The 27,023-nt window shown below is 47.0% G+C and overlaps 1 protein-coding gene across 1 annotated transcript in view; it reads left to right on the forward strand.

The window, feature by feature from the left end:
* Window positions 1–27,023, forward strand: part of CCDC187 (coiled-coil domain containing 187) — a 395,322-nt gene that overhangs the window by 66,600 nt on the left and 301,699 nt on the right. The window contains exons 4-5 of the mRNA XM_085613361.1: window positions 813–912; window positions 19,325–19,454. Coding sequence (XP_085469487.1) covers window positions 813–912; window positions 19,325–19,454 — 230 coding nt within the window. The remainder of the gene's footprint in view (window positions 1–812; window positions 913–19,324; window positions 19,455–27,023) is intronic.

Below are 27,023 nucleotides of genomic sequence, written 5' to 3' on the forward strand. Positions count from 1 at the left end.
CACTCTGGCTTAGCTCGAGGTCCCTTTGGAACCAAGAGCCCATACCGAGCCGAGCTTTCATTCCGCTTCTGCCTGTCACAGTCTCTCTGCCCTCATGCACAGACGTAATAACAAAACTGTGTGATCTTAGGCAAATATTGTATTTCTCTGATACTTCTTCACCATCGCATTTCAAAGCACCTTCAAATAGGTCAGGTCAGTTTACCAGCTGCACAGAAACCTATTGTGTTTGATGTCATAGACTACATTGTTTCGCTATAAAAACATAGGTCACGTGCATTGTTCATATGACAATTGTCTTGCCTCTTAATTCACTAGTGGCGCTGTCTCCAGGGTGGGCAGGAATGGTTCTATGTTCATAAACTATCACTTTTATTAAGTACATCTCAGTTCTAAAATGTGACGTTTCAATGTCAAAGCTCCCACACCTTAAAGAAATTGACTTTTTTGAAGTTTATCATATTCCACGTGATGCTTGTTGTATGATTTACATGGCCACATTTTCGAGTCTCGGCTCGTGCGCTGGCTCTAAGAGCCGAGGCAGACCCTTAACTCGGCTTTGGCGCAGCTCGCCCTGTTCATTTGTTGGCTCGCCCACCTCTACATGTCGGCCTTGTCATGACCGACCTTTGTGCCCACCCAGTGTCACCCAGCATTGAGTCGAGACAGCCCTGCAGGTCCAGGCACGCCCGTGGCTGTTCACGCATGGGCTGCTGACCAATCAGGAGCGTGCTTCACTGGAGCAGTGTAGCCTGGCCAGGCTGTGTCCGAGGTCTGAGGCCCGCGCTAAACGCCTCTCTTGTTTGCTTCAGTTCCAGAAGGTGGAGAGCCGGGTGGACGCAGAGGGCCGCCGCCGGGCCCAGGCCCTGAGGGTCAGGCGCAAGCTGGAACTGGACAGAAGCGAACTGGCAGGTGAGCTCTTTGTAAATGACAGGTGAGCTTGAGCTCTTTGCAAATGACAGGCGAGTGCCCTGTGTTTGTGACTTGTCGAGTAACGCTTAGCAACAGTGTTGTTTGCGTACTTTAAAGCAAGTTTTACACTTTAGAAATACACGGCGCTGAACAGGGCGTCATTGGTTTGTTTTTTGCTGACTTGTTGAAGTGTCAGATACTTTGCATTAAATGTTGGCAAAGGGGTGTCTCCTCAAAATGTAATATTAAAATTGACCATTATTCTAAGTATGCAATAAATGTAATTGTATCTTGGTCGTTAAAAAAATGATTTTACCGAACTCTTTGGACGTCGATTGGGCATTATGTGTTGGAAAGGGCAATAGGGTGAAGGGGGAGGGGCGACGTTCCACTCCCTTAGTGCCAATATCGGCAACACTCCTCAGTTCTCATACAGCAACATACATAAATAAACCACAAGAAACCTTGTTAGTGGAGAAAATTGCTGCAGGTTAATTTGCATAACAAATATGCCAACATGGTGGGTTATCTTATGGGCGATCCCAGGGCAGGCCAGCCAGCCCCTATGCCGCCTGCCCGCCTGATGAGCCAAATTACACCGTGGCCGTCGCCAATCGGTGGTTACCAATTTTGGGAGGGGCCACCCCTCCCATCAGTGAACCGCCAGTCCACGCCCTTACTCACGCCCCCCAAAAGGTGGGCGGAGCGTTCCAGGCAGCCCCCAGTTGCTCAGACCCACAACCGCCCGTAGGACTAACAGGGCGCCGTTGTTCTTCCAGGGGACAGCGCTAAGACATCCCTGGGTACCCTTGGCTTAGCACCCTTGTTGTGCCGCTGCATATAGTACCCTTCTGTACCTTGCAGACTCTGGATCGCCCTGTAACTTCTCCACAGCTCTGAGGGTGGCCACCGTCACAACCAGGGCCCCCCACCAAGGTAGGCATCTTACCTACATCCTGCTGTTTCCTTGGACTCTCCCAGGACCAGCCAAAACAAGTCCAAGCCCATACTGGACCGGAGGACAGCTGGTGCCTCCATCATTTCTCAACTCCCTGTGGAGTTCAGACTGATAAAACCACAACCCCTCTCTTCAGGGATGGATGCATAACTTACACCAGTGGGAATTTAATTCTGGCAGCAGGACCCTCCTAGCCTGGAAAGTCAAATCCTTGCCTCCCAGCTTTCAGACCCCAGTGATGAGAGGGGAGACACACCCACCCCTGCCCGGGCCGCTATTTATACGGAAGCTGTTCCAGTGCCTGCACAATTACACCACCCCTCCCAGGATGGCTTACGGCCGGCTATCCCTTAAAATGCCTTGGGATTCCCATTGCCTGTCCTGTTAGCATGTCCTGCTGAGTCTGCCACTCTGAGGGGGACCCAGTATCCGTGGTACCCACCTCACCCAGTGCTTCATGTATATGCGCCCAGGATGACCTAAAACAATTAGTTTGGTGTTGGTTCAATGTTAACATTGCCTGGCTGAAGAGCAATACCTTTGACAAGCCACTCCTGACAAGCAGTGCCAATGCGGTGGAAGTAAGAGTAATCAAGCCCGCCTTCATTCCTCTCACCCAGCTATTTGTGTATAGCACTTGTCGGAGTATGTCCATCACATTACGCCAGTCACCACCCCAGGTGACGCCTTGCCCACCCAAACTTCTGTTAGTACACTAGGGAGGAGACAGGACAGTGTGGACCGTAGGGGAACCAAATGTATAGATACCTGCTCTTTCTCGAGTACTGGGAATGCCAAGTGTCCTCCAACACTTTGTAGCCTATTTGTGCTTAACCCAGGGGATTCCCCAAAAATTGGCCCATAGCATACTCGTTGGATGACATCTTCCACAACCTGCATTGCTGCCAGCCAAGGCTAAAGGGCGGGAGAAATTGCATGTTATCGTTACTCAACTCAATGGTACCCGTTTCATCGAACTCAGAAGGACGGGATACTAAGTGGACCTACCAGGATCTGAAGCTGTAACCAGAGGTCGAACCCAAGCCCCTTTAAGTTCTGCCGCTCCACATGCCTGTGAACTTGTATCCCAGGGTAGACTTCAGGCATCCAACCCATACTTGGCCATGCCTGAGCTAAAAACACATCTAAAAGGCCTGACAACAGGCTAACCACCAACATTGCAGTCCGAATGTTCGCTGACAACTGCCAAGGAAAATTCGCATAACTGAAGCAACTGGTAACATGCCATCAATTTATCAATTTAACCTTCTATGACTGCAAAATGTGCTCTTGTGGTTGTCCGTATTAGTCATCCCTCCCATCCATATCAGCCCTAACCAGGCAACCCGCACCCTCTTGGCACTGGCACACTCCCGCCCCAGCTAACAGAACGTGCCTATTCGTGTGTAGCCCATAACCTTACGTTTATCACTGACGGTATACCAGGGTATGTTGAAACTCAGCTAACTCTACTGCTGAGTGCACGTCGCACCATCACAGGTATGTCTTTGCCTATTCCGTGTCTGGCTGCAAAGTTTGATGACATTGCCAGCCCCAATTACGGGCGAAATAGAAGGAAGCTTTACAGCTGCTGGTGCTAATGATGGTACACATAGCCTGTTGAAACTAAATGTAATTCCCTTACTACTGTTGTGCAAGAACCCACAACCATTGGCTCTCCATGGTTCAATACCTTCCTGCTAATAATGGGTTCCTTGAAGAATGTTGACAATTCTTATGTTCTGTAATGAAGGGACTGCAAGATCTAATGAGTTTCTTAAAGGTAGACCTAGTTCACACCCACAAAATTACCACTTTATCGCCGTGTTGCATGAGTAAAGGCAACCTGTCAAAGCAGCCAAACACAACCAAGAATTCGAACCTTACCCTGAACAGTAACCATAACTGGCCCTGAAGCGAGACAAACAATGCTAGGGCAACTCTGCAGCCTCCCTCCAACCTTCATCCTGGTTATATGCTCAAAAGATTGGCAGCTGCTAGCTCGGTCCCCCGTGTGACCCCTGCTTGCCATCCTTGCAAAGGGGGTGGGCCTTCAGGAACACCTAGCATGCACCTTTCTACCAGTGCCTAAAAGACCTTTGTCATGCTGCAGTCGCCTAATGATTCTGGCCCTGCACTAGAGGCTCTCACTTCGGCCTTGGGTCTAAACAATTCACCAGGAACATTGCTTAGCAGAGTGTGCTGCAAGGTTCTGCCTCCTCAGCCATCCCATCCAGTTATGTAATCAACACGCATCATTCCACCTACAGCAAGCAGGACAAGGACTCCAAGAGTCACATCAGGAGTCACAGCCACAACGCCCGGAACGGACGTGCTCACCCCAACCTACTGATGCTCAGACCGCTTGCTTAATGCTCACATACTCACAGTATGGCAGAGACAAGAGAGGCTGTCAATTTAAAGCCCTTTGAGATGATCGTTAGACAGACCCGACAGGGAGAATCATGTGAAATGAGGTAGGGACCACCACACCTGCCTGTGAATCAGCCCCGGTGTATTTTGTCATGACCCCTACCAAGCCCTTAGAGATCACCATCAACAACCTGCAGTGGCCAGGTGGCAGGCACCCAGCGGGACCATCAAATACCATTTACTCACCAACTCCTTGCCGCCGGCCCCTGGCGGCACTCCCTGCTGCAGGTGTCATGTTGCCACCACAACTCGACCCGTAGGAATTTACATCGCTGAAGATGTGTGGTTACCTCTCATCGTGGAACGTATAACATGTGTCCCGAATGTACAATATATGTGATGGTGTGCAGGCGTATAGGAATCAGAACCTAATAGTAACTGTGCATAGGGCCTTAGTATTCAAAACTGTGACCTATAGATTATGTGCGGTGTTTTGCAGCACAGCTTGGCCCATCTGATCAACTTTACAAACCCAGGAAGCAAGCCTTTGCTGGTTATCCTCAGATCCTTGCCGTGCACGCTTTAACCCAGGGAGCTCCCTTACTAACGGAGCATTTGTCCAAACAGAACTGACATCTGCATCCCCCTTCCGGATGACGATATATGTGCTTAATGCCATCCGGCTTTACTGATAAGTGTCCCAGATCATGCACTGCTATATCCAACCAGATTATCTACTTTCTCTGACCGCAAGTGAAAGGAATATGTATTCATCAAACCCAATGTAAACTAAAATTGCAAGCGGCACTTGTCAGGAGACATTCAACATCTGCCCTTGAAGCGCAGCAAACGTGGCAATCGAAATTACAGAGGTGACAAGCCTCTATTTCCTTTGAACTCCAAGTATGACAAATGAGGCAATCCAGGCCCCCCCCAAGGCTAAAAGGTTGGCTTGGGCAGGAGGAAAGCTGACTGTAGCCGACAAACCAAATCCTACCACAGGTAAGCACACAGTTACTGCGAAAATGTGTACCCTACCTTCAACAGCAGCCAACAAAAGACCGTCATGATGGCCCTAGTGGTATCGGTTCAACTGCCTCACTCATAAAATTACCGGACACCCAAAGTAAAGCCCCCTCCTGTGTACTTATGCAAAGCTTTTAGGTTGGCACTGGGCAACATGCCCACAATCAGTTAATGTCATTTTGGGTCAAACAAATGACTGTCCTGCCGTTACTAATGGAGTCTTGGAGCAGACCTAGAACCCGGTGCTCCTGGGGTTGCACGCTGTGTTTCAATTAAATAGACATACTGCCAGGTTCAAGTATGTAAGGAGTGTATCACTGTGGCTGTATGTGGCAGGGGAGAAATATTTTGTTTGCTGCTGTTCGATATTGTAACTACAAGAAGGGAAAACTAAGGAAGGTATCGTTTATCCCGACCTCTGACCCCAGGAGTGCCAGGGCGGTACGGTACCAAGGGGTCAACAAGGGCACTGCTGGCTGATCCTAATCGGTGCCAATGCCCAATACAGTGACGCGCACACAGCTGATTGACTTTTAACAGTATGCATGTGCGCGCACCAAGGTCACGCATGCATCACAGGTGGAATCAGCGTCCAGAACCGTGTCTTCGAGCAATGATGTGGAGAAGCACCGACTGCGCAGCATTGTAACTTTTTTATTACACGTCCTTTTCTGTTGGACATAGCTGACACTTGCCTGCCAACCCACCCGTGACCACAATTACACACACACTGAATCCACGCACAGCTAGTAGAAGCACGCCCATGGGAGCTGTGTTTTTTTTTAAGTCAAACCAAGAAGGAGGAAATGCTGCGCCTACTGAGAGTCGAATCTGTTGCTGTACACACATCCCTGTAGAAAATGCTTAACCCACTGAGCTAACTTACGGAGGCACTTAAGTGCCGCGCAGATGTACCAGATTGTAAGTGAGTAAGAAATACCAGGGTCTATTGACTAAGATTTAACGCTGTGTTTACGTCACATAAGTGACGCAAAACGACGCTAAATCTTTTTTTTCCTAATTTAGGGGCTGATTTACAAGGGCATTGCGCCACTGGATTGTCACTTTCTCCGACGTACCTGTGGCGCAATGCTCAGCTCCATATTTACAAAGCTGTGTAAATATCGTCCCCTTTTATGTGCTTGAAAGGGGCGTGCAGTGGGTGCTGCTGTGGGCGTTTCACCGCAACACCCATTGCTTTTTGACACTGCCCCAGATTTACAAGGATCTGTGAATCTGAGGCAGTGCCAAAAACTAATGCATTTGAAAAGGAAGCGTTGGATTGGCGCAATGAGGAGAAATGCTTTTATTTCTCCTTGTTTTTGCTCCTTCTATGTGTGCTGCACCCTGCAGCACACAGAAAATAGCAAATTGCCTTTAAAGATTGTTTATGTGCAGGAAGGGACACCTTCCTGCACATAAACAATCATCCCTGCAGCGCAGACACCCTTGCACCATGGTGCAAGGGTGTCTGCATTGCAGGGAATCATCCCTGCAACGATGTTACCCTTGCAGTATAGCGCAAGGGTGCCTGTGTTGGCTATAGGCAGCTTTATTTAGCACCAGTGCAAGGGAAGACACAGGTGTGTGCCGTATTCTTGTAAATACGGTGCATTCCTGTGTTTTTTAAATGACGCAGCATTTCGCTGGTAAATTACCCGTCGTGCCACGCTGCGCCATTTCCTAGTAAATAGACCCCTGAAAAGTAGAGCAGCGCATAGCGCTGCTTTGCATTTCTTAGCACCAAGGGCGCATACCATGGGTGGGGCATAGGTGTTCCCATGCAACCACCCAAGGTTTCTGATGCTAAATCCCATTTACTTAAAAAAGTAGATAGGATTTAGCGTGAGAAAATATTGCCACTTTCAAAAAGGGGCTATGAAGGAGAAATGCTTTCACTTATCCTACCTTTCCGACTTTGTATATGTGCTGTACTATACAGCACACATACAAAGTGGAAAAAGGTTTAAAGTTAGTATGAACATAATATTTTGTACTGGAAGGCTATCCTTCCAGTACAAAACCTATGCTAGACTCACACAGACAACCTAGCACTATGGTGCAAAGGTGTGTGAGTGGCGCACAGCAACTAATTTCACCAAACAGTAGTAGCTGCTACGAGGCTGTAGTGATGGGGCGGGGAGGGGGGTTAAAAAAATGCACTTACCTGCCAGCTGTCTCCTCTCCTCCGTCCGACTCAGGAAACAGGAACACATAGACTCCCTTAAGCCAATCACGATGCTGCTGTCACCAGCATGACAGTAGCATCGTAATTGGTCTGAGCGCAGTGGTTCGGTGCTCAGACAGAGACTGGGAGCCTGTGCATGCATCATGATTGGTCTGAGCGCAGTGGTTCGGTGCACAGATAGGGACTAGGGGCCTGTGCATGCTCTCCACCCAGGCTGTGAAATACAGCCAGGTGGAGAATATGCTAAGTGCACATGACTGTTTGGCCGTCCCGAGACGGCCAGCCAAACCGTCATGCGTACTTAGAAAGGGCCCACCACTCCTCCCCCAGCACCTAAACAGGGCCAGTTAAATAATGGTGTTATCATGTTATTTTTCTTGTAGAGCGACGCTCCTCTGCCTTAGCGGAGGAGCTGCCTCAGGCACCAATACATGGGCGACCCAACCCTACACCAGCACCCCAACTACTCTGTACTCACCAGCCACTGACTCATTTTTCTACCTCCTTACTCCTTTCCCTCCACCGCACACCCTGTCCACACCTCAATATTTCACCATGTCTGTTGACGGTGCTCCACTGCCTTGTGGCTAGAACAGCCCAATATAAGCCCGGAGCCATGAGTACAAGAGAGTCTTCAGGGGATTTATATAAGTTGTTTGAAAGAGGTGTTGCTCCATTTCTCGTTAAAAACATCCTTAAAGAGTCCAGTGCTTGGGAAGCCTTAACTCGGATGCTGTCCAACCTCTGCCCAATGTCCTTTCTGCTGTACAGGGCTAAGGTGATGGAGCGGGCATGTAACAGAAGGACCACACGGGTTTCATGAAGCTCCGGATCCTCTACATCAAACTCAAGCTGTTGCTCTTTGCTAAAACCTAAAATTGTGTCAATTATTACAGCTATGGCAGGTGATGTCAGGTGGGCACTGGCTGCCAGTGGTACCGGGCACTGTTAACTTTCAATCTGTCGACTGCCTTCGTTGCGAATTGCCAAGCTCTCATAGATGAGCAAAAGGCCACTGGCATCAGAGAGTTGGCTTTCCAATTGAGAACCCTCTTCTTCTGGAAAATAGGATGTGCAAATAGCGTCCCTGCTATCTGTCAGAAGTTTGGAAATATAGTTTATGATGCCCCACAACGTCCTGCTCCATCACCACCTTCCTTAATAACAATCGTTCACTTTGATGCCGTCAACCGCATCATTTTCAGTTGACATTACATTTTGGCTGATGCCTAAGGACACTCAAAATGTTGAGAATTTTAAGAAATGTCTACCGGTGACTGAAGAGTGGTTAGCGTCAATCAATCTAAAAGTAAACAGTAGTAAAACTTTGAATACGGTGTGGTGGCCCACACACATACTTGGGTTTTAGAGGTGGTCTGCCTAAGGATAAGCTGTCCTGCCCAGGCTGCAGAGGTAGAAATGCAGGAGCTCTGTTGGAGGTTGGCCTGACTATGGTCCCACAAACTGGAGTAGCTCTTAAATGTTGCATTTCTCACCTAAGACTGCTCTTCCATATATGTCCTTTTCTCTCTATGAAACACACTATCTGAGCAATTATTGGTTCTGGTACTGTCACAAATTCTTTATGTTCAGAGGGTAAACACTGGATCCTGGGATATTAAATGCAGCAACTACAAAGAGTCCATAGAGATGGCAGAAGGATGACCTTTAACCTATAGAGAAGAAATGCCCAAGTTCTTGGCCTCCTTCATCAGTTGTTGCACGTAGAGGGGATAGATTTCCAGGTGTTGTGCATTGCACATCTGGCCGTTGACCAAACCGAACCCTTGTTTCTTTCGGTGATGCTTACTACTCAACTTTCAGGTTGATGAGGTCATCAAAAGACTGTTTTAAGATTGTTCCAAAAATAAGGGAAGACCATGGGACTATTTCCCTTTTTCGTTTCTTGAGCCCAGCATGGGGAATAAAAGAAGTAATCCATTACTACATTTTTTCAACTGGTAAAAACTTATGAGTTCCGTTATTTTTGTCAGTCCTTTGCTATAAGCGCCAAGAAGCCTTCGGCGTTGGTGGTGTGCTATACAGGCAACCGCATGACAAGACGTGCCGAGCCATGGGCAGAAAGAATGACAGACTCTCGCACCCTAGATTGGTGCCGGTACGGTTCACTACTGTGCGGTTCACTACTATTCACTACTGTGCGGTTCACTACTGTACCGATCACTACTGTGCATTTCTGTCTGTACCGACAGCCCACTTGAGCTGTGGACGGGTGGAACTCCTCATACACGCCAGAAGGATGAACATGGTGATCATTGTGGCATTGCTTTGGGGTATCCGGTCACTAAATTCCTCCCCTCTTGGGGTTCATTTTTTAATGGGCCGGTTGCCCTGCTCTGAGTATAGATAGGGTGGCCCTATTTGTTGAATATGGCGGCTCTGAGTACTGGCGGCTCTGAGTACAGGCAGCTCTGAGTACTGGCTGCTCTGAGTACTGGTTACTCTGAGTACTGGCGGCTCTGAGTACTGGCTGCTCTGAGTACTGGTTACTCTGAGTACTGGCGGCTCTGAGTACTGGCTGCTCTGAGTACTGGGTGCTCTGAGTACTGGCAGCTCTGAGTACTGGTGGCTACTGGCGGCTCTGAGTACTGGCGTCTCTCAGTACTGGCGGCTCTGTGTACTGGCTGCTCTGAGTACTGGCGGCTCTGAGTACTGGCGGCTCTGAGTACTTGCAGCTTTCAGTTCTGCCCTTTTGAGTAGCAGGAAGTCTTGCCCCCAAAAAAGCACCAGTACTGAGGACACAGGTCAGGCGGGCAAGGTTCTGAAAGTAAATTTGCGGCTCTTTTACCCCAGCATCCTGTTCGCCAAGGGCGTGACGCAGGCCCCTGCAGCTCCTGCGGTGCAGGGGGATGGGCAACTCTCCAGGGGGCCTCCAACCTTTCAAGGGGCCCCATTCAGCCCAAGGCCAATGAATATGTATGAGATAGGGGCCCCTCATCACATTTTGCAAGAGGGCCCTATAATTTTTGCTTTGTGCCACTACTGCTTGTGGCTGATGTAGGCAGTGCTGACGCCGTCAATGCAGGGCTCATCTATTTGGGGACAGCACATCGGTTGCAGGCGATCACACTGCAGTGGTCACCTGTAGGAGCACCTATGCAGCTTTCACCTGTGGGTGGACAGTGATCGCTTGCAGCAGATCGTAGTTGTACCTCTTGCGTATAGGGCGAGGCATCACTTGCAGTAGATCATCTGCAGGTTTCACCTATAGGATGACAGATCGCTTGCAGGAGATCACCGCTGCAACGCTGACCTGTAGGAGGACTGCGATCACTTGCAGGAGATCACCACTGCAGCGCTCACCTGTAGGAGGACTGCGATCACTTGCAGGAGATCACCACTGCAGCGCTCACCAGTAGGAGGACCGCGATCACTTGCAGGATATCAGCACTGCAGCGCTGACCTGTAGGAGGACCGTGATCACTTGCAGGAGATCAGCACTGCAGCGCTCACCTGTAGGAGGACCGCAATCACTTGCAGGATATCTGCACTGCAGCGCTCACCTGTAGGAGGACCGCAATCACTTGCAGGATATCTGCACTGCAGCGCTCACCTGTGGGAGGACCGTGATCACTTGCAGGATATCTGCACTGCAGCGCTCACCTGTGGGAGGACCGTGATCACTTGCAGGAGATCACCCCTGCAGCGCTGACCTGTAGGAGGACCGCGATCACTTGCAGGAGATCACCACTGCAGCGCTCACCAGTAGGAGGATCGCGATCACTTGCAGGATATCAGCACTGCAGCGCTCACCTGTGGGAGGACCGCGATTACCTGCAGGAGATCACTGCTGAAGTGCTGACTTGTAGGAGGACCGCGACCACTAGCAAGAGATCACTGCTGCAGCACTCACCTGTAGGAGGACCGCGATCACTTGCAAGAGATCACTGCTGCAGCGCTCACCTGTAGGAGGACCGCGATTGCTTGCACAAGAACACCACTGCAATGTTCAGCTGTGAGTGGACAGTGATCACTTGTAGTAACTTATAGTCGTAGCGCTCACCTGTAGAAGGACAGTACATCACTTGCATTAGATCATCACTGCAACCTTCGCCTATAAGAGGACAGTGATCACTTGGAGCAGATCAACCATAAAATGGCAGTATCACACTTGCACAAGATTACTAGTGATGCAGTCGTGAAGACAAACAGTGCATCACTTACAGATCACCAGTGCAGTGCACACTTCCAGAAGGTCAATGCAGGGCATTGCTTTTAGGACATCACCACAGCAACTCTCACCCTAAGGGAAACTGGGCATCGATCGTAGAACACCCCTGCAGCGCTCACACATAAGAGTACAGTGCTTCACTTGTCAGAGATCACCACTGCAGATGTAACACAAAGGAGGGCAGTCCTTCAGTTACAGGAGATCACCGCCGCAGAGCTCCCCTGTGCAGGGACAATGCATCATTTGCAGGAGTTCACCACTATAGTGGTCACAAGCAGGAGTGCAGTCAGTCACATGCCAGAGGTCGCCCCGCAGATGTAACACAAAGGAGGGCAGTCCTTCAGTTACACGAGATCACCGCTGCAGAGCTCACCTGTGCAAGGACAATGCATCATTTGCAGGAGATCACCACTGTAGTGGTCACAAGCAGGAGTGCAGTCAGTCACTTGCCAGAGGTCGCCCCGCGGATGTAACACAAAGGAGGGCAGTCCTTCAGTTACTGGAGATCACCGCCACAGAGCTCACCTGTGCAAGGACAATGCATCATGTGCAGGAGTTCACCACCTTAGTGGTCACAAGCAGGAGTGCAGTCAATCACATGCCAGAGGTCGCCCCGCAGATGTAACACAAAGGAGGGCAGTCCTTCAGTTACAGGAGATCACCGCCGCAGAGCTCACCTGTGCAGGGACAATGCATCATTTGCAGGAGTTCACCACTATAGTGGTCACAAGCAGGAGTGCAGTCAGTCACTTGCCAGAGGTCGCCCCGCAGATGTAACACAAAGGAGGGCAGTCCTTCAGTTACAGGAGATCACCGCCGCAGAGCTCACCTGTGCAGGGACAATGCATCATTTGCAGGAGTTCACCACTATAGTGGTCACAAGCAGGAGTGCAGTCAATCACATGCCAGAGGTCGCCCCGCAGATGTAACACAAAGGAGGGCATTCCTTCAGTTACACGAGATCACCGCTGCAGAGCTCACCTGTGCAAGGACAATGCATCATTTGCAGGAGATCACCACTATAGTGGTCACAAGCAGGAGTGCAGTCAGTCACATGCCAGAGGTCGACCCACAGATGTAACACAAAGGAGGGCAGTCCTTCAGTTACAGGAGATTACCGCCGCAGAGCTCACCAGTGCAAGGACAATGCATCATTTGCAGGAGATCACCACTGTAGTGGTCACAAGCAGGAGTGCAGTCAGTCACTTGCCAGAGGTCGCCCCGCGGATGTAACACAAAGGAGGGCAGTCCTTCAGTTACTGGAGATCACCGCCACAGAGCTCACCTGTGCAAGGACAATGCATCATTTGCAGGAGTTCAACGCTGTAGTGATCACAGATAAGAGTGCAGTCAGTCACTTGCCAGAGGTCGCCCCGCGGATGTAACACAAAGGAGGGCAGTCCTTCAGTTACACGAGATCACCGCTGCAGAGATCACCAGTGCAAGGACAATGCATCATTTGCAGGAGATCACCACTGTAGTGGTCACAGATAAGAGTGCAGTCAGTCACTTGCCAGAGGTCGCCCCGCAGATGTAACACAAAGGAGGGCAGTCCTTCAGTTACAGGAGATTACCGCCGCAGAGCTCACCAGTGCAAGGACAATGCATCATTTGCAGGAGATCACCACTGTAGTGGTCACGAGCAGGAGTGCAGTCAGTCACTTGCCAGAGGTCGCCCCGCGGATGTAACACAAAGGAGGGCAGTCCTTCAGTTACTGGAGATCACCGCCACAGAGCTCACCTGTGCAAGGACAATGCATCATTTGCAGGAGTTCAACGCTGTAGTGATCACAGATAAGAGTGCAGTCAGTCACTTGCCAGAGGTCGCCCCGCGGATGTAACACAAAAGAGGGCAGTCCTTCAGTTACACGAGATCACCGCTGCAGAGCTCACCAGTGCAAGGACAATGCATCATTTGCAGGAGATCACCACTATAGTGGTCACAAGCAGGAGTGCAGTCAATCACATGCCAGAGGTCGCCCCGCAGATGTAACACAAAGGAGGGCAGTCCTTCAGTTACAGGAGATCACCGCCACAGAGCTCACCAGTGCAAGGACAATGCATCATTTGCAGGAGATCACCACTGTAGTGGTCACAAGCAGGAGTGCAGTCAGTCACTTGCCAGAGGTCGCCCCGCAGATGTAACACAAAGGAGGGCAGTCCTTCAGTTACAGGAGATCACCGCCACAGAGCTCACCAGTGCAAGGACAATGCATCATTTGCAGGAGATCACCACTGTAGTGGTCACAAGCAGGAGTGCAGTCAATCACATGCCAGAGGTCGCCCCGCAGATGTAACACAAAGGAGGGCAGTCCTTCAGTTACAGGAGATCACCGCTGCAGAGCTCACCAGTGCAAGGACAATGCATCATTTGCAGGAGTTCAACGCTGTAGTGGTCACAAGCAGGAGTGCAGTCAATCACATGCCAGAGGTCGCCCCGCAGATGTAACACAAAGGAGGGCAGTCCTTCAGTTACAGGAGATCACCGCTGCAGAGCTCACCAGTGCAAGGACAATGCATCATTTGCAGGAGTTCAACGCTGTAGTGGTCACAAGCAGGAGTGCAGTCAATCACATGCCAGAGGTCGCCCCGCAGATGTAACACAAAGGAGGGCAGTCCTTCAGTTACAGGAGATCACCGCTGCAGAGCTCACCTGTGCAAGGACAATGCATCATTTGCAGGAGATCACCACTATAGTGGTCACAAGCAGGAGTGCAGTCAGTCACTTGCCAGAGGTCGCCCCACAGATGTAACACAAAGGAGGGCAGTCCTTCAGTTACAGGAGATCACCGCTGCAGAGCTCACCTGTGCAGGGACAATGCATCATTTGCAGGAGTTCACCACTATAGTGGTTACAAGCAGGAGTGCAGTCAGTCACATGCCAGAGGTCGCCCCGCAGATGTAACACAAAGGAGGGCAGTCCTTCAGTTACAGGAGATCACCGCTGCAGAGCTCACCTGTGCAAGGACAATGCATCATTTGCAGGAGATCACCACTGTAGTGGTCACAAGCAGGAGTGCAGTCAGTCACTTGCCAGAGGTCGCCCCGCGGATGTAACACAAAGGAGGGCAGTCCTTCAGTTACAGGAGATCACCGCTGCAGAGCTCACCTGTGCAAGGACAATGCATCATTTGCAGGAGATCACCACTGTAGTGGTCACAAGCAGGAGTGCAGTCAGTCACTTGCCAGAGGTCGCCCCGCGGATGTAACACAAAGGAGGGCAGTCCTTCAGTTACAGGAGATCACCGCCGCAGAGCTCACCTGTGCAAGGAAAATGCATCATTTGCAGGAGTTCACCACTATAGTGGTCACAAGCAGGAGTGCAGTCAGTCACTTGCCAGAGGTCGCCCCACAGATGTAACACAAAGGAGGGCAGTCCTTCAGTTACAGGAGATCACCGCCGCAGAGCTCACCTGTGCAAGGATAATGCATCATTTGCAGGAGTTCACCACTATAGTGGTCACAAGCAGGAGTGCAGTCAGTCACTTGCCAGAGGTCGCCCCACAGATGTAACACAAAGGAGGGCAGTCCTTCAGTTACAGGAGATCACCGCCGCAGAGCTCACCTGTGCAAGGACAATGCATCATTTGCAGGAGTTCACCACTATAGTGGTCACAAGCAGGAGTGCAGTCAGTCACATGCCAGAGGTCGCCCCGCAGATGTAACACAAAGGAGGGCAGTCCTTCAGTTACAGGAGATCACCACCGCAGAGCTCACCAGTGCAAGGACAATGCATCATTTGCAGGAGATCACCACTGCTATGCTCATCTCAAGGACAGTCGGTTACTTGCCGGAAATCACCACTGTAGCATTCACCTGTGAGGGGACAGTGATCCAATCCTCCAAGTTGCTGCTGTAGCGCTCACCTGATCACCAATGAAGTTCTCGCGTATGGCTAGAAAGTGATCACCTTCAGCAGATCATCCATAGCAGAACAGTGCTTCACTTGCACGAGTTTGCTAGTGCAGCACTCTTCTGAAGGAGGGCTATGCATCACTTGCAAGAGATCACCAGTGCTGTGCTCACTTCTACAAGGGCAGTGCAGTGCATCGCTTGTGGGACGTTAGCACTGCAACTCTCATCTGTAGAAGCACAGTGAACTGATTGTAGAAGAACCCCCCTGCCGTGCAAGGGTTTTAATCTGAGTGCTGTTTTCATGCATTTCTGAGGGTTGCATTGATTGGTTGGTTGTGCTTGTGATTGGTACAGTAGCCATTTCTGAGGAATACGCACTCCACCCTTAGGGGAGCTCTATAATGATAAGCACTCAGGGTTGCGATATCTTTTACATGTCTGTACTACAGTGGTATCTCAGAGGGATGTAGTGATCTAAATCAGGGAAACACCTGACAAGTAATGTAGAGTGATGTAGTACCCCCCCCCCCACAGGTGAGCGCCAAATGGAAAATCTGAGTTGTGTTATCCAACCTATAGGTGAACATGGAATGGTAATCTCTGTAGGATGTTGTATCCAGCTACAAGCGAACATGTTAAAGTTAATCAATGATTTATATGGCATCAGAAATGGGTTCTGCCTATTTAATCCACGCAGATATTTCACTTTTTGCTCACCTGGTTTTTGGGCTTTTTACTGTGGGTGAGTCTCACTATTTGTGCCTCACCCACAGTAATCACATGATAAATGGACCGTGTGTGTTTACTGCCAGTGTCCGGTTTTGTAAGCAAAGGCCACTGCGACGCAGCTAGGGTAAGAGTCACTGGGCTAGTTACACATGAACATGTGGGCACATTTGTGTGAGACACAAAAATAAAGTTGACACTCATATCGTCAAAAAATATACAAACATATAGATTTTTTAATAGAGTTTAAAGTAGTTTTTCATTTAAAAAAAAAAAAGAAAGTGCTCCATGCTGAAAAAAATATATACATACATGGAGCACTTTTTTTTTTTTTTTTTAAATGAAAAACAAAAATATATGTGGAACCATAATGGATATTTATATATATATATATGTGTGTGTGTATATGTATTTAACAATATATATAGTGTAACATAATTAATAAAAGTGTTTATTTTACATTATATTGTTTTAAAAAAATGTAAAATGTATTACTGTGAAAATAAAACATATATATAATACATACACAATCAAGCCATAAACAATATAAAAGTTCAATAACAAAAATATAATCATTAATTTAGAAAATAAATTAAATATAGCAAATGTAAACCCCCCCAAAAACACATTTACTAAAAATACTATAAAGAGTAGGGAAAGCGTTAGACTTTGCAGGAGTTACATTTACTATTCCCACTCTAGTCTGTACAATAGTAGGGAAAGCACTGGACTTCAGAGGGGTTAAATTTACTCCTCCCACTCCAGTCTGTACAACCGCAGGGAAAGCGCTGGACATCAGATGGTTAAGGTTTACAATTTCCACTCCAGTGTGTGCTACAATAGGGAAAGAGTTAGACTTTGGAGGGATTACATTTACTATTCCCACTCCAGTTTGTGAAACAGTAGGAAAAGCATTGGACTTTCGATGGATAAAATTTACTATTCCCACTCCAGTTTGTGCAACAGTAGGGAAGGCGATGAACTTCCAAGGTGGGAGGATTATTCACACTCCAGTGTATGCAACAGTAGGGAAAGCATTGGACTTCAAAGGGGTAAAATATACTATTCCCACTCCAGTCTGCACAACAGTAGGGTAAGCGTTGGACTTCAAAGGGGTAAAATATACTATTCTCTGTCCAGTCTGCACAAAAGTAGGGTAAGCGTTGGACTTCGATTGAGTAAGATTTACTGTTCCCACTTCAGTCTCTGCGACAGTAGGGAAAGTGTTGGACTTTTGAGGGAGGAAGATTTACTATTCCCACTCCAGTCTATGCAACAGCAGGGAAAGTGTTGGACTTTGGATGGGGGAAGATTTACTATTCCCACTCCAGTCTATGCAAAAGCAGGGAAAGCGTTGGACTTTGGATGGGGGAAGATTTACTATTCCCACTCCAGTCTATACAACAGTAGGGAAAGCGTTGGACTTCATAGGGGTTAAATTTACTATTCCCACTGTCTGTGCAACAGCAGGGAAAGTGTTGGACTTTGGAGGGGGAAGATTTACTATTCCCACTCAAGTCTGTGCAACAGTAGGGAAAATAATTCACTTCAAACACATTGCATATTTGAATAATCCTAAAAATGTATAATAAAAAAACGAACTTAATATAAATAATATTAGTCTACTTAAAAATATATACAAAAATACAAAACAATAAAGCAACTTACATAACTAATAAACAATGTAATAATTAATTATCAATTAAAAATAATAATGTGATTATTAATTAGTGAACTTCCCACCCTATAACACTACAAACCTAGCAGCCCACACCTAACATATAACTAAAACAAATAATTATAACAAAATTTACATAATTAATATTCCAAGAAAGAATTAATTAGCAATTAATAGTTAATTAATTATTACTTTAAAACCTTCCACCCTATATCCATAGAAACCCAGCAGTAATGGTGCTAGTAGGCACAGAATGCAATTCACCTCTCTAAATGAAAAACAGCATTAGATACACTCCAACCCACTTTCCACACATTGCACCAGATGTTTTACAATTCCTCACTTACTCTAAATGACCCGCATAGAAGCATGTACATGAATGACAACATGTACCAGATATCAGTCTACGCCTATTCAAGTTTTTTTCATAATACTGGAAAATTTGTGTAAGGTAAATGTTCCTTTTTAGGTCTAGCCTGACAGTGCAGCAGTTCGAATGACATATTTACCAGTTTAAAAAAAAAAAAAGTGGGCTATGGCTTGACTCCATCCAGAGTCGTATTACTCACTCACCTTATGATGTCATTCCGATGTATAATTCCATCTTCAAGGAAGTGCTTTCTTTTGAATGCATGAGGAACTGTTCTAAATCTGAAAAATAAACGTGACTTTGCTGTTTGTAACATTCTGTTCTTTTTCTCTTGCATGCATTCTTCACAGGAAGCAATATGCTTCTTACTGTTTTGCAGCATTGACAAAGCCAGCAGGCATGTTTTAATGTGATAACCAACATTTGTGCATTGAATGCATGCACACTGCAATTGTCAATGCCTATGTTTACGTTTATTAATGCATTAAAACCAAACCTAGTGGCTTTGTCAATACTTGTTTTGCGGATTATGGCCTAATGATGCTGGTCTAGACTTTGAACCCATGGCACTGGAGTTCCAATCTTGGCTTCCCTAGGCGTCCTAATTGCAAGATCTTGTGCAACGCATTGTATCGACCTGCGCCTCACTTCCGTTACCTACCGGATCTGGGAGCGCTCAGAAATAGCAGAAGGTGAACTGATGCTAAGCGCTATATAAAATACTGGGCTATTAGATTTCGCTATTTTATTTTGGAGGGTTTGTCTGGAAGGCCAGTGGTTTCTAAAAGGCATTATTAGTCCCCAGGCATTAGATTAAGAGCTCGTTCCCCCCCCCCCCCCCCCCCCACCTTGTGTGGAGTGTGTGTTTAAAGGCAGCCTGGCCGAGAATGGGCGCTGCGTGCCGGGCATGTTGAGACCTGCCCGGTGCCCATGGCTCCGTAGTCATATTTGTTGAACACTGAAATCTTTTATTGAATGTGCGTCGCGGGTGCGACTCTCTATTGTTGCAACGTAAAATAAAACTGGCGTGTTGTGAAATTTTGCAGAAAACTCATTAAATGAGAGCGAGTCGATGCGGAGAGAGGCCGCTTCACCCACACCGGACAGGAGACCAGCCTGGCACGCCGAGAGAGCCGTCCTTCGAGAGAAGCTGAGCCGTGGGTCTCCGCCGGGCAGGTATGCGCTCTAGTGATGTGTGGTTTCTGGGTTGGGGGCAGGTAAGTGTTCTTTATGAGTCCTAGGAAGGGGAAGGTGGGCACTCTACTGTTAGGTGTAGGGGCAGGTATGCGCTCTAGTGATGTGTGGCTCCTGAGTAGGGGCAGGTATGCGCTCTAGTGATGTGTGGCTCCTGGGTAGGTGCAGGTATGTGCTCTAGTGATGTGTGGGTCTTGTGTACCTGAAGGTTTGCGCTCTAGTGATGTGTGGGTCTTGTGTAGCTGCAGGTATGCGCTCTAGTGATTTGTGGGTCTTGTGTAGCTGTAGGTATGCGCTCTAGTGTTGTGTGGCTCCTGGGTAGGGGCAGGTATGCGCTCTAGTGATTTGTGGGTCTTGTGTAGCTGTAGGTATGCGCTCTAGTGTTGTGTGGCTCCTGGGTAGGGGCAGGTATGCGCTCTAGTGATGTGTGGGTCTTGTGTAGCTGCAGGGATGCGCTCTAGTGATGTGTGGGTCTTGTGTAGCTGCAGGTATGCACTCTAGTGATGTGTCGGTCTTGTGTAGCTGCAGGTATGCGCTCTAGTGATTTGTGGGTCTTGTGTAGCTGTAGGTATGCGCTCTAGTGTTGTGTGGCTCCTGGGTAGGGGCAGGTATGCGCTCTAGTGATTTGTGGGTCTTGTGTAGCTGTAGGTATGCGCTCTAGTGATGTGTGGATCTTGTGTAGCTGCAGGTATGCGCTCTAGTGATTTGTGGGTCTTGTGTAGCTGCAGGTATGCGCTCTAGTGATGTGTGGCTCTTGGGTAGGGGCAGGTATGCTCTCTAGTGATGTGTGTGTCTTGGTCTTGGGTAGAGGCAGGTATGCGCTCTAGTGATGTGTGGGTTTTGGTCTTGGGTAGGGGCAGGGAAACACTCTAGTGATGTGTGGGTCTTGGGTAGGGGCAGGTATGCGCTCTAGTGACATGTGACTTCTGTTAACCTGATATCATTACCGTTGATATCTCAGCATTTATCACAAATATTGCTGCTGTTGTTAAAAGAGGTGTCATTACTTCTACACTACGATTATGTTACTATTGCTCCTACTGTTATTGTTACTAGAAGTTCTACTAGTCTTAACACTGCTGCTACTCCTAGTTCTACCCCTGTAATTCTTATTAGTTCTAATACTGTCAGCGGTGGCTGGCCTATGAGGGCATTTGGGATGGAGCCTCAGTACTTCCCAGCCGCCCCTGAAGCGAATCATTGGCTTAGCCAAGAGCCAGCGCACCGGACAACATCTTCCCTAATGATTTCCTTGCACATGCGCACTGCATTCTGGGCAGTAGCCCTCTAACAGCATGCAGTGTGCATGAACAAGAAGCAACCTGCAGTTTTGTCTGCGTGGGGGGCGGTGCAGGCACTGGTCGAGCTACACCAAGCCAGGGTCGGACTGGCATATAGGGCCACCAGGCAGTGCCCAGCCGGCTGGTCTGACAGCTTAGTGTCTGGGGCAGTTTCTGTAGCCGTTTGTGGTCCTGTTTTCTGTTTTGCTGGGCCAGTTTTTACTGTTGGTTTCCCTGATATAAAAATAAACATTGCCTGCTGCAAATCCATGCAGTCTTGCACACTTTTGTAAAATACTCACACAGTGTGTCTTTACAAAACTGCCCCAATTTGCAAACATGGCCCACTTTTTTGGCTACCTAATCCACTAATGGGGGCTTTCTTTTATTTTGGTCCCGGGCCTGTTTTCTGTCCTCATCTGACTGCACCAAACCCTCCCAATTACTACTGCTTCCACCTCTCCCGGCTGCAAGCTATTCTAGCTGCATGAGCCCTCAATGGTGAGTTCGACAAGGACCAGAGGGTTGCCTCTGGGCCTTTGAAAGTAAGTAATTGGGGGTTGATGAGTGTGTGCGTGTGTGCTCATATGCATGAGTGTGGATGATTCATACGGGCCATAAATGCATCCACATGTCTATTGAGGGATGCAGGCTAACATAGTAGGTGTAAGGACAGGAGATCATGGACTCAATCTGACCTAATGCTGCTCAGATTACACATACTTGACATCTGGCTATTGCTGGATGTCATTCTGGCTATCCTTGGCCACATACTGGCCCATTCTTGACACATATAATATGGGTGTTACTAGCAACATTCTGGCTATCCCAAATATAATAGTTTCCCACAGCTGCATTTTATGGGCATCCTACAGCTGGCATATTTTGGGATACACTGGCAAATATGTAGAATACTACTGACCCATATGTGACATGTTGTTGACATTATCGTCACTCTTCCTACTGCCACTGGCTTAATAGTGGCCTATTTGTATTGTATATTGGGCCTTCTTGGTAACTTCAACATTCCTGGAATAATAATGTCCCATATTTAACTCACAACTCTGAGGGGACATGAGATTATGCCTCCCCTCACTCTCCCAAAAGATCAACTCAAAACACAATTTGAGAAAGTCTCTTCCATAAAATCAAAATAAGCTAATAGATAAGATAAATGCACAAGGGGGAGACCCTATAGATTACGCAAAATGCAATTAGTTTTTTTGAATACCCTCATCCACTGGTTAGTGCATGCTTCATCATAAGGCACGCTATCACACGCTGAAGTAATCCAACATTCAGGGTGAAGCAATGTTTTCTGACCAAAAGGAATTATTTATTTATTTGAAATGCACTGATTTCGAACCAGGGATCCCATTATGCAGAAAAAGAATAAAGTTAAAACTACCTAAGAGGGTACCCGCCTATAACTTTATTATGGGTCCCTCTTGGCAGGATTAAAAAAGTCTAAAATACAGGTATATGTGAGAACTTACAACTCCATTACCATACTGACATGTTTCGGCCTATTTTGTCGCCCATCTGGGTCGAAAGCTTTCCTCAGGATCCAGATCCAGATCTAATATATTAACACTACTCCTAGTAAATCACTAATTATTAATTTGGAGTGTGTCTGTGACCATACTTTCCTTTTTTAGATAGTTCTGTAGAAACATATTGTGTGGCGTACCCAAGTTTCATTGTTTGCAGTCCGAACCTGGGGAGAGAGTTCCTGAAATATTCTGAGCATTCTTGGTGACAATATGGCTATGACTGGCATGAGTTTGGCCTGTACCTGATGTAATGTGGGAATTGTTGATGGCAATTCCAGGTATTCATAGCACCCTATGATTCAGTGAGTGACCTACATTTTCCACAGACTTAATCTGTCAAAGACAGACTTCTTAGTACTGTAACCAAAGGAATCGCCAATCACATTAAAAATTGAATCTTCAAATCCATCTTACTAGGCGTCACACTAAGGATGCACTTTTTCACCCAATATTAAGGCTTCATAGAAATTAACATACTCTACAAGGGAATGCACCCAGAATGACTTAATCTACCTCTTATCATCTTCATATGCTCTGCATATTTAGGCTTTTAATCCTTATAAAGACCTTCACAGGTTCTTTTAGCCCTTAACCCTCTCACTTACTGATAGCAGTAACACTAACCTGGCATAGGTCACAAGTCTGTAAAATTCTTTAACTTTGAGGTCAGGGAAAGAAAAGTAAATACAAGCTCCCACAGAAGGCAGAGCCTGACATCTGACCTCTGCTTTGAAGGCACAGCAAATGTGACAATATAAGAACAAGATTTAAAGGCCTGTTTACAGAAAGTGAGCACTTGTGGAAGAATACAGTAAATAGGGTATGCTCAACAGGATGGACGAACTGAAGGGGAGCAGCCTAAAACAAATAAAGCCGGCAAATAGAAAGCAAGTAGCTGTTAGATGCAATCCACAAAGTCAATGGTAAGGAATGGACAGAATCCATTCCCAGTGAAGCTTTCAGTATGCCCACAAGAAGTTGTTAGCAAACCAGAGAACTGTGCGGTCTGGTAATATTTGACCTAAATATGCAAGAGCCTATGTCACCCAACACTACCTCTATAAATGGCTGAAAAAAGTGCATGGATTGTAATTTTGATTTAAGTTTGGGCATAATAAAGAACTGTGGTCCAAACTTTTTCTATTTTTGCCAAAATCTTGAAAATTACATATACCTTGTTCCACTGATTGGATTTTTGTTGTTTTTGTCTTGTTTTATTTATTAAAATCTGCTCTATTTTTCTAATCTAGTGTGGGATCCTTTTGTGGTGTGTTTTTACTGTGTCATTGTTTGAAGTGTTGCACAGATACTTTATACATTGCCCCTGAGTTAAGCCTCACTGCTCTGTGCCAAGCTACCCGAAGATAAATGAGCACAGGTTAATTTAGGGTTTGCTTGTGACTTCACCCTGGGAAGGATTGGGATTCCTCCTTGGCTAGGATTTTACCCCCTCAACCAATAACCCAATTTCTTAAATGGACGTATTAGCATTTAAATCTTACTTGTTAAGGTTGTAGGATTTGTCATGGTTCCTTTTTTATTTTTCACAGTTTTTCTGCCCTTTCAAAGCAGTTTGACTTGAGAAATCTATTTTGTATTTCTTGTACCAATCTAGAACATTTTACCCTAAAATTACAAAAAGGGAAATGTGAGATATTATTTTTTCAATGTGTTTATTTTCATGTTTTTCTTGTTAATTTCCCTGTGTAATACCTGGGTCTTATAGATGTTGATTGCCTCCTCCCTCGACAAAGTTACTTGTATGGTAAAGAGTAAAAGAGAGATTTGCAGAAACATGGACCATTTGTCATGATTTTTAAATGATTTTGGAACTGATTAAGTGTTAGATGGCAATCATAAATGGTTTTTTTCTGCAGGAAGTGCTAAATACAGAAGAGAATCCACTGGTGGACTCTTCTCCTCCATACATTCGCTAAGTCTATAGAAGTCTGTTTGTTCTTCCTTCTCCAAAGCTCTTTTCTTTAGAGGTCTGTTTGTTCTCCCTTCTCCAAGACTGTTTTCTTGTGAGATTTGTTTGTTCTTCCTTCTCCAATTTTAGTTTTTTGTGAGGTCTATTTGTTCTTCCATCTCCAAGACTATTTTCATGGGAGGTCTGCTTGTTCTCCCTGTTCCCGCACTGTGTTTTTTGGCTGGCCTGTTTGTTCTCCTGACTTCAGGACTGTTTTCTTCTCTAGGTATGTTTGTTCATCTTGCTCCAGGTCTGTTTATTCTTTCCTCTCCAGCTCTGTTTCTTGTCAGGGCTGTTTGTTGTCCCTGCTCTAGGATTGTTTTCTTGTGAAGTCTATTTATTTTTTCCCGCATCCAGGATTGTTTTCTTGTGAGGTCGGTTTGTCCTACTTGTCCAGGACTGTTTCTTGTGAAGTCTGTTTGTTCTCCCTGCTCCAGGACTATTTCGTGTGAGGCCTGTTTGTTCTCCCTGCTCCTAGACTATTTCTTGTTAGGTCTGTTTGATCTCCCTGCTGTAGGAGTGTTTCCTTTGAGGTCTGTTTGTTCTCCATACTCTAGGACTGGTTTCCTTTTAGGTTTGTTTGTTCTGCCTGTTCTGGAACTGTTTGTTTGATGGTCTGTTTGCTCTTCCTTCTCCATGGCTGTTTTCTTGTACGGTCTGTTTGTTCTCCCTGTTCCAGGACTGTTTTCTTGGCTGGTCTGTTTATTCTTCCTTCTCCATGGCTGTTTTCTTGTAAGGTCTGTTTGTTCTCCCTGCTCAAGACTGTTTTTTGTCTAGGGCTGTTTGTATATCTTGCTCCAGGAGTGTTTTCTTGTGAGATGTGTTTGTTCTCCATGCTCCGGGACTATTTCTTGTGAGGCCTCTTTGTTCTCCCTGCTCCTTGACTGTTTCTTGTGAGATATTTTTGTTCTCCCTGCTCCAGGAGTGTTCCGTAGAGGTCTGTTCGTTTTCCATCTTCCAGGACTGCTTTCCTATGAGGTCTGCTTGTTCTACCTGATCTAGGGCTGTTTTCTTATTAGGTCTGTTTGTTCTGCCTGTTCCAGGACTGTGTTTTTTGGCTGGTCTGTTTGCTCTTCCTTCTCCATGGGTGTTTGTTTGTGAGGTCTGTTTGTTCTCCTTGTTCCAGGACTGTTTTCTAGGCTGGTCTGTTTATTCTTCCTTCTCCATGGCTATTTTCTTGTAATGCCTGTTTCTTCTCACTGCTCAGGACTGTTTTCTTCTCCAGGTCTGTTTGTTCTCCCTGCTTCATGAAAGAATTTTTGTCTAGGTCAGTTTGTTCATCTTGATCCAGTACTGTTTTCTTGTGAGATATGTTTGTTTTCTCCCTGCTACAGGACTGTTTTTTGTAAGGTATATTTTCCCCCTGCTCTAGGACTGTTTCTTGTGAGGTTTGTTTGTTCTCCCTGCTCCACGACAGTTTTCTTGTCAGGTCTGTTTGCTCTGTTTTCTCCAGGACTGTTTTCTTGTGAGGTATGCTTGTTCTCCCTGCTCCAGGACTGTTTCTTTTCAGGTCTGTTTGTTCTCCCTGCTCCAGGACTGTTTTGTTGTGAGGTCTGTTTTTTCTCCCTGTTCCAGAACTGTTTTGTTGTGAGCTCTGTTTGTTCTCCCTGCTTCAGGATTGTTTCTTGTGAGATCTGTTTGTTCTCCCTGCTCCAGAACTGTTTCTTGTGAGGTCTGTTTGTTCTCCCTGCTCCAGGATTGTTTCTTGTCAGGTCTGTATGTTCTCCCTGTACCAAGAGTGCTTCTTGTCAGGTCTGTTTGTTCTCCCTGCTCCAGGACTGCTTTCCTGGGAGGTTGGTTTGTTCTCCCTGTTGTAGTACTGCTTCCTGCGAGGTCTCTTTATTTTCCCTGCTCCAGCTCTGTTACTTATGAGGTCTGTTTGTTTTCCCTGCTCTGGGACTCTTTTCTTGTGAGGTCAGTTTGTTCTCCCTGTTCTAGGACTGTTTCTTGTGAGGTCTGTTTTTCTCCCTGCTCCAGGACTGTTTATTTCAGGTCTGTTTGTTCTCCCTGATTCAGGACTGTTTTCTTGTGGGGTATGTTTGTTCGCCCAGCTTCAGGACGTTTTTTTGTGAGGTCTGTTTGTTCTCTCTGCTCCAGGACTCTTTCTAGTGAGGTCTGTTTGCTCTCCTTGCTCCAGGACCATTTTTGTAGGGTCTGTTTGTTTTCCACGCTCCAGGACTGTTTTGTTGCAAGGTCTGTTTTTTCTCCCTGCTCCAGCACTGTTTCCTGTCAGGTCTGTTTGTTCTCCCTGCTCTAGGACTGTTTTTGTGAGGTCTGTTTGTTCTCCCTGCCCCAGGACTGTTTTGTTGCGAGGTCTGTTTTTTCTACGTGCTCCAGGACTGTTTTGTTGTGAGGTCTGTTTGTTCTCCCTGCTCCAGCTGTGTTTCTTGTGAGGTCTGTTTGTTGTCCCTGCTCCAACTCTGTTTCTGTGAGGTCTGTTTGTTCTCCCTGCTCTAGGACTGTTTCTTGTGAGGTTTGTTTGTTCTCCCTGCTCCAGCTCTGTTTCTTGTGAGGTCTGTTTGTTCTCCCTGCTCCAGGATTGTTTCTTGTGAGGTCTGTATGTTCCCCCTGTTCCAAGAGTGTTTCTTGTCAGGTCTGTTTGTTCTCCCTGCTCAAGACTGTTTCTTGTGAGATCTGCTTGTTCTCCCTGCTCCAGGACTGTTTTTTGTAAGGTCTGTTTGTTCTCCATGCTCTAGGACTGTTTCTGGTCAGGTCTGTTTGTTTTCCCTGCTCCAGGTCTGTTTTCCTG

The sequence above is a fragment of the Triturus cristatus genome, chromosome 1_2, assembly GCF_964204655.1.
Source record: "Triturus cristatus chromosome 1_2, aTriCri1.1, whole genome shotgun sequence".
Lineage (NCBI taxonomy): Eukaryota > Metazoa > Chordata > Amphibia > Caudata > Salamandridae > Triturus > Triturus cristatus.